General features: G+C 43.9%; 1 protein-coding gene across 1 annotated transcript in view; it reads right to left on the bottom strand.

The window, feature by feature from the left end:
- Positions 1-4,983: 4,983 nt before the first annotated feature.
- rimbp2a (RIMS binding protein 2a) overlaps positions 4,984-7,432 on the bottom strand; it is a 122,302-nt gene continuing 119,853 nt past the window's right edge. Inside the window, exon 25 of the mRNA XM_056290956.1 lies at positions 4,984-5,214. Within this exon, the coding sequence (XP_056146931.1) occupies positions 4,984-5,214 (231 nt within the window). The remainder of the gene's footprint in view (positions 5,215-7,432) is intronic.

Raw genomic sequence — 7,432 nt, 5'->3', positions numbered from 1 at the left:
TCTTCTTTGCCAACCTCTTCCTCTGTATACTTTGCTGTACTTCCTCATCCAACCACCAAGTCTCCTTGTCTTCCTTCCTCTGTCCGGATGACACACATTGTATCTTCATAGCTATCTCCTTCACTATTTTTGCAGTTGTTGCCCAGCCATCTGGCAACTCGTCATGACCACCCAGTGCCTGTCTTAACTCCTGCCTGAACTCCACACACAGTCTTCCTTCTTCAACTTCCACCATTTGATCCTTGGCTCTGTCTTCACTTCCTCTTCTTAGTCTCCAAAGTCATCCTACAGACCACCATCCGATGCTGCCCAGCTACGTTCTCAATTGGGGAGAAAAAAGGGGGGGAAATCCCCCTCTCACCCCCCCCCAAAAAAGAAAAAAAAGCAGGAATTTCAGAAGAAAAACGAATATACACAATATTTTTTTTCTAAAAAATATCAAATTTATTTTGGCTATAAAATTTGTATTATTTGCACATGCACACCCACACACGATTAATCACCATAAATATTGTCCATATGATTTCGTCTTCTTTTTTTTTTTTTCTTTAATCTTTGATTCACAGAGCAAGCATGTAACGGTAGACTGAAACATCTGATTTCAAAGGACACTATGGAGAACGCTTGCACCCTTTTCCAGGGAGAGAAAATATCAGTGCACTAAAAAAGGCTGTCTGAAAATCAAGTAGAAACATTTACAAATTACCTACAAATGGATCAAAGTACAAAAGAGCAACAATGTTAAGAGACACCACACCCGTTCACAGATGAATGATTCGGTATTTGGACGGTGTAATACCTTGTTGTTTAGATTTTGCAGCGGCTGGATGAGGAACATATACAGGAACACAGCTTTGGAACATAAGTGAAATGATCAACCTCAAATCTGAAGCCCTCGCGTAGTTTTCTCTGAGCCACGCGGCCTTTCCGGAAGGCCATACATAATGAATAACACATCTGAGGAGGGACCCTGGTCGTTTCATGTCAGATACACTCTCTGGCTAATGTCTTAAGTGCGAGTCTATTTTACATAAGCGACAACTTGAGATTATGAGTATGCTAGAGAAGCTCTTTTGAAACCGCTGGAGTACGTAGGGGTTTATTTCAGCTTCAAGCTTACCGGAAACAACGTTTATCCCATTAGTGAGAATGACCGTAAGTCTTTGAATACTTCCTTTATAGCGCAGCATGAAAGCCCCATTTGGGTTTGGAAAAATGCCTCAACAAGGAAATCAATTATTTTGGCGTCATAATTTTTAACAATTGACAAATTACTCCAAAAAGAGGCACACACAAAAAAAAACCGGACGTCCGGGTAGTGTACTGGTCTATTCTGTTGCCTACCAACACGTGGATCGCCAGTACGAATCCCCGTGTACATCCGGCTTCGTCGGGCGTCCCTACAGACACCGTTGGCCGTGTCTGCGCGTGAGAAGCCGGATGTGGGTATGTGTCCTGGTCGCTGCACTAGCGCCTCCTCTGGTCGGTCGGGGCACCTGTTCGGGGGGCAGGGGAGGGGGAACTGGGGGGGAAATCTCGTGATCCTTTCACGCGCTACGTTCCTCTGGCGAAACTCCTCACTGTCAGGGGAAAAGAAGCGGCTGGCGACTCCACAAGTATGGAGGAGGCCTGTGGTAGTCTGCAGCCCTCCCCGGATCGGCAGAGGGGTTGGAGCAGCGACCGGGACGACTCAGAAGAGTGGGGTAACTGGCCGGATACAATTGGGGAGAAAAGGGGGGGGGGCAAAAAGCCCAGGCGAGACTAATACGTAACGCGTCAAGAAACACTCTCTGGATGTCCTTAATTGACCAAAATAAATAAATAAATAAATCTGGACTGTTCCCACAGTGTTAAATATTTTCTGGTGGTCTGCTTTCTGGAGTTGGTCGTGATGAAAGCGCATAAACCGATGAAATATCAGCGAGTCACAAAGTAAATGAAGGATTAAAAGGTCGTGTTGCTCTTTGACGTCACTACGCAGAGCCGTAGCTCTCCAGATTCTATGTTTGGGGGGTGGGGTGGGGGGGTCTATCTGTGTTATAAATTGTTGATTTGTCCAAGATCACACACTAGGGCCAACATGATATCTGTTCTGTGGCAAATGTGAACATGAAGTGAGTTAACATAGTGTGTCCTTGCTGTCTACGCACCTTACGTGAGAGCAAACCATTTGGAGCACACATGCACCAAAGAACTGGATGCAAAAAAAATAAAAAAAGAAAGAAAGACAGAAGGAAAGAAATATTCAAGCGAGCTCAGATTTCTTAACACGTTTAAGAGACCTCAGGTAGATGGCAGAACACCTCAACATTTGGATTTGTAGTAGTTTTGACGCGGGTTCGTGTGAAACCCGATATTATTATACCATGAGACAACAAAACCGAACAGCACGCAGGCAATGGAGGTAGCAGCACGTCACTAAATAACACACAAGTCCCATAACTAGGTGGTCTCCGCCAGAACAAAAAAACAAAAAACAAAACTGCTAACATAAATTCATCAGACACATGCTGCCTTACACACACACACACACACACACATACACACACACACACAATTTGTCTCCTTATCAATCCTCAGACAGGAGAGACACTGTTGTGCAACAAGAGGAATAACACAGATTGTTGTCTCGAACTAGGCGTTTCATGACACGTCGATAATAAACACTTGTTGTTGTTCCATATTCGCAGGATGGACAATGCACCGGCAGGTCTTGGCAGGACCCCCCCCCCCCGCCCCAACCCCCCCCCGGTGTCTTCGTGAAATTAGCCTCGTTACATGTGAAATGACAACGCGGAATGTTATGCTCGTATTGTTTTCATAAAGGCCACTGAGACGGCGAAGCTTGCCTGATGTTGCCTGATGTCGCTCATGTTGGATCTGCTTCAAGCCCAGCCGCCCGTCCTGCAGTTCTGACGTCACTTCCGTTGATCAAAGAGCTCTTCTCTGCTAATCCACAGGCACAAGGAAAAATGTCTCTTTTTCACCCATGTGTGGTTCAAATGCCCATATGCCGCCATCTCTCTCTGATATTGCACTGAATAAAGCCTTTTTTGTGTTAGCAGCCAGCATTACTTAACAGAATGCCTCATTAACAGTGTTGTCTTTTTATTGTATTTCTTTTTTCCAATATCCTTGGGAATATGGTCTCTATCTCCTAGTATTGACATCAATACTCCACAATATGGATGGGTATTGTTGTAGTTGTTGTTTTTTGTTTTTTTTTGTTTTGTTTTTTTTTGCCAAATAAAGTCTATCAGAAACTGTGATGTAACCAGATGTGTATTTCATGATACCCTGCTTGAAACAAATACACCATTATTATTATCATTATCATTATTATTATTATTGTTGTTGTTGTTGTTATTTTTATTATTGTTGTTGTTATCATCATTATTGTTATTATCATCATTATTATTATGACTAATAACACTAAGAGAAAATATACATGTCATAAAAATCCTACTTTTTTTTTTTTTAGCATCCTTGATTTAAAATACATCACAGTTATACTGTATTTGTGTCACTTGACCTCTCTTGTTTTTGGCACGTCTCACTTTGCACAACTGACCTTTCGCAAAGTACCGCCCCAGAACGGTGCTTGTCCAATCCTACCTTAGCAACGGTTTCTATGTGAGGGAGGGCCGTCAAGCTTAAAAAAACAAAAACAAAACCAGACAGCAAAATGCTGAAACGGTGTGCCCATGGGATCTGCAAAGCGGATACTAGATACCTGATAAGTTTGGAGAGGGGGGGGGGGGTAATTTACTTTCCCCTTCCCGAAACCCAGAATGCAAGAAGCGCAATGTCGGCAATGGATTTGGCAGTATAGCAGACCCCATGGCCAGCTTAATCCATCCAAAACCAACAAATATACCTGTCTGCTCCAAGCTAAGCTCGCTGCTAGCTATTATTGATAGCTAACATAGCTAACGTATTATCACTGTTACTTTTACCCACACAATGATTATTGCCATTATCAACATATCAACGTATTACCGACTAACAAAATAACACCTGATGAACATAAACAGCCCAGTCTGAGGCCAGAGATACCTAATTTAATGATAGCTAACGATAGCTAGCCCACTAACATAACTTTGTTATGCTAGTCACAGGTTAGCCAGGTTCCACCTTCTCAGAGCTTAAAGACCCGCGGGGGGGGGGGGGGGGTCGGCTGGGCCAGTCTGACCTCCCCATATCCGGCCTTTTTTAAAGGTTTCTCCCCCTCCCCCTCTGTGAGCTCCGTTCGGCAAAGTCATCCCGCCCGCGGAGGCATCTCGTTTGCCTTGTTTTGTCGAGTCAGAAAATACCGGTTCTGGTCCGAAGATAAATAAATAAATAAATAAATAGTGGGGCGGTTCCCCCGGCCCCGGGGCATGTCCCTGGCCGAACCTCCGACCCCCCGGAGCTCATACAGAACCCCCGAAAGCTTTTGAACCCCCGAAAAAGCCTGGATTAAAAAAACGCCATGGGGAACCTTGGCCAAAGTCAACGCTATAATACAGTGATGTTGACGATGGATTATTGAAAATAAACCAATAGCAGCTGAAATATGTAACTTACCCTACGGTGCAAGAGCACAACTGCAAGTCAGTTTTACTTTTAATATTCTGAACGTATCCCTCCGCCGCATACTGTAGCCCCTCCTGCCTTTCACGGGGTGATATATTAAGGATGAATTACTCCAAAATACATCACGTATTTTCTCTGGGAATGCGCTGGTGTTTTCCGGCTACTTCCTGGATGGTTCTGAAAAGCTTGATGGGCATAGCAACAGTAACTAAGGGGGGGCGGGGCGTTGCGAAAGGTCAATTAAGTCGATCTTTATTGATAAATAACTCTTTCACTGATTAAACTTGAAGAGGCTCACACAGTCCTTTACACGTGGCGCACGTCCTCTCTGCCATTGTTGTGGGATCAGAACTATGTGTGCAATATACAGAGCCCAGTGTGTGTACTTAATGTACATGTAAGGTATGATTATTGTTTCACAGGGGAGAGTTTCTTCAGCAGTTTCTTCCCCTTGGACAAGAGTCCTTTCTTCTTTTTAGAGGCCAGGTCTTGGGGATCCCGTGGATCCAGTGGGACTTGGGGGCTCCTGGTCGGGCTGAGGGGTCGCATGGTGCCCGGGAGGAGGGGCCTCTCGATGGGGGACGGCACCCGCATGGGCGTGGTATCATTGTCAATGGTGTCAGTGGTTTCTGGGGTGACCTGAGGAGAGAGGCCATGGGGAGGTGTGGAGGCATGGAGCAGGGTATTAAGAAGCAAGCAACACAATCATACTGTAGACCAGACCTCTTCGTGTCTGTTATCCCTGGACTTTGTCCTTTACACTGAAAGCAAAAAAGAAATTCTCTAAGCACTGACTACATATTTAATGTATCACAGCAAAAGTCTTGAAAGTGTTATCCTTTCGCTTTACACATAAATACATTAGCCCCCAAAACCTCAGCTCTCTATGTATATACTTTCAGTATAGTAAAACAGCACTGATCCACTTATTATACACTGATTCACTGAATAGGCATATTTTGCGAAGTATGCATGCATGACATCTACTGCAGCATCACAAGTTTAAACAAAATTAAATCTGATAAATTAAATGGAACACATGAATACTAATTTAACAAATACCCTTTATGCGTGTCTTCCAAACAATTCACTGGCTCAAAAAAAAAATCTCCTATTGAAGGTGTGGCTATTCAGTGCATTAGGCTAAAATATGCTCCTTTCCTAGGTTATAAAACATGGCAGTCCAGAGACCCCAATGTAGAGGACCCTTGATATCCTTATCGAATGCCTTTATCCTCAACTGATTTTAACCCAGAACCCAATAATCAACAAAACTACTTTAAAGAGTACACGAGTTGAGTTTTTGCCGGCCATGGGTCAAGAAGAGAGGTTTCATATTCTAAATGGCTTCATAATTTCCTTCCAAACGAGAGACAAGATAAAAATCTAGCATGCCTTAGCCACTCAAAAATGAATCTGAAGAGCTTGGCCACACTAGTAAATTATCCTGGATATGCTACTTTATTCATTATGCGTGTATGTATGCTGTCCTTTTAAACACTGCAGATTTTGCATAGCTGTTGATGAAGAGGAGACTTCTGGAAAAGGCAGTTCTGTTATCTTTATTTGTCGCCATAAATAAACTACTCACTAAATATTGAGGCAACATTTCCATTAGAAAACTTGTTTTTTTTCAGTTAATGCTTAGCCAACCAAGCCGAAATGAAACAGTTGAGAGCATTGAAGTGTCGGGGGGGGGGGGGGGGTGAAAATCATTGTAATTTTGGCAAAGGTGAATTTTGTAACTGCCTGTCCCTCGTCAGGAAAAAGCAGCCTTTTCTTTAGCGTTTAAGAGATATGCTTTCACATAGACATGCACACAAACACTCAGATATATGAAGCAAAAACACTTGGGAGGGAAAAAGCCATTGAACGGAGAGCACAACATTAGCACACCACATAACTGGAAAGGTCCACCGTCTGTCGGCCATGAGGGGACACATACACTGATGTACAACACCCAGGGACACAACCGAAGACACCAGGCTTCTTATCTAATGCTTTAACCGGATGCACAAATATGCATCTGTGCACCTGGAACAGCAGCATGTTTTTGTCTGTGACTTTATACAGGAATTTAACCAATTCAAACATTGATAATAATTCGATAAATCAAATCAATATAATTAGACCTAAAAGTCCAAACTGCAAATGTTGAATAAAAAGGTAGTCGCCAACTTAGTGCCAAATTGGATCTATCTGAAGATAATGTTACATTCACTATTCACTATTCACCAGGCACCGAAACATTGTAATTATGTCAAAGAAGGTTGAATCAGTTCATCTGGATACAATGTTTATGTTTCGGTCAATAAACGTTGTATCCAGATGAACTGATTTAACCTTCTTTGATTTTTTTACCGGGATTATTTCCTTTTCCCCCCCTTTTTATCTCCCACCTTCTCCTTAATTGTACTTGGCCAATTACCCTATTTTCCAAGCCTTCCTGGTCGCTGTTCCATTCCCTCTTCTGATCCGGGGAGGGCTGTAGACCACCACATGCTTCCTCTGTTACATGTGGAGCCGCCAGCCGCTTCTTTTCACCTGACAGTGAGGAGTTTCGCCAGGGGGACGGAGCACGTGGGAGGATCACGCTATTCCCCTCAGTTCCTCCTCCCCCCTGAACAGGCGCCCTTGCCGACCAGAGGAGGCGCTAGTGCAGCGACCAGGACACATACCCACATCAGGCTTCCCACCCGCAGACACGGCCAATTGTGTCTGTGGGGACGCCCGACCAAGCCGGAGGTAACACGGGGATACGAACCGGCGATCCCCGTGTTGGTGGGCAAGGGGTACCCGGACGCTATCTCGCCTGGATTATTGAGCATGCACAATTATGTCTTAAAAGACATTTATG

Source organism: Lampris incognitus, chromosome 12, assembly GCF_029633865.1.
Source record: "Lampris incognitus isolate fLamInc1 chromosome 12, fLamInc1.hap2, whole genome shotgun sequence".
Taxonomy (NCBI): Eukaryota; Metazoa; Chordata; class Actinopteri; order Lampriformes; family Lampridae; genus Lampris; species Lampris incognitus.
The sequence above is the reverse complement of the archived record's forward strand: the minus strand, read 5'-3'. Positions and strand labels throughout refer to the sequence as shown.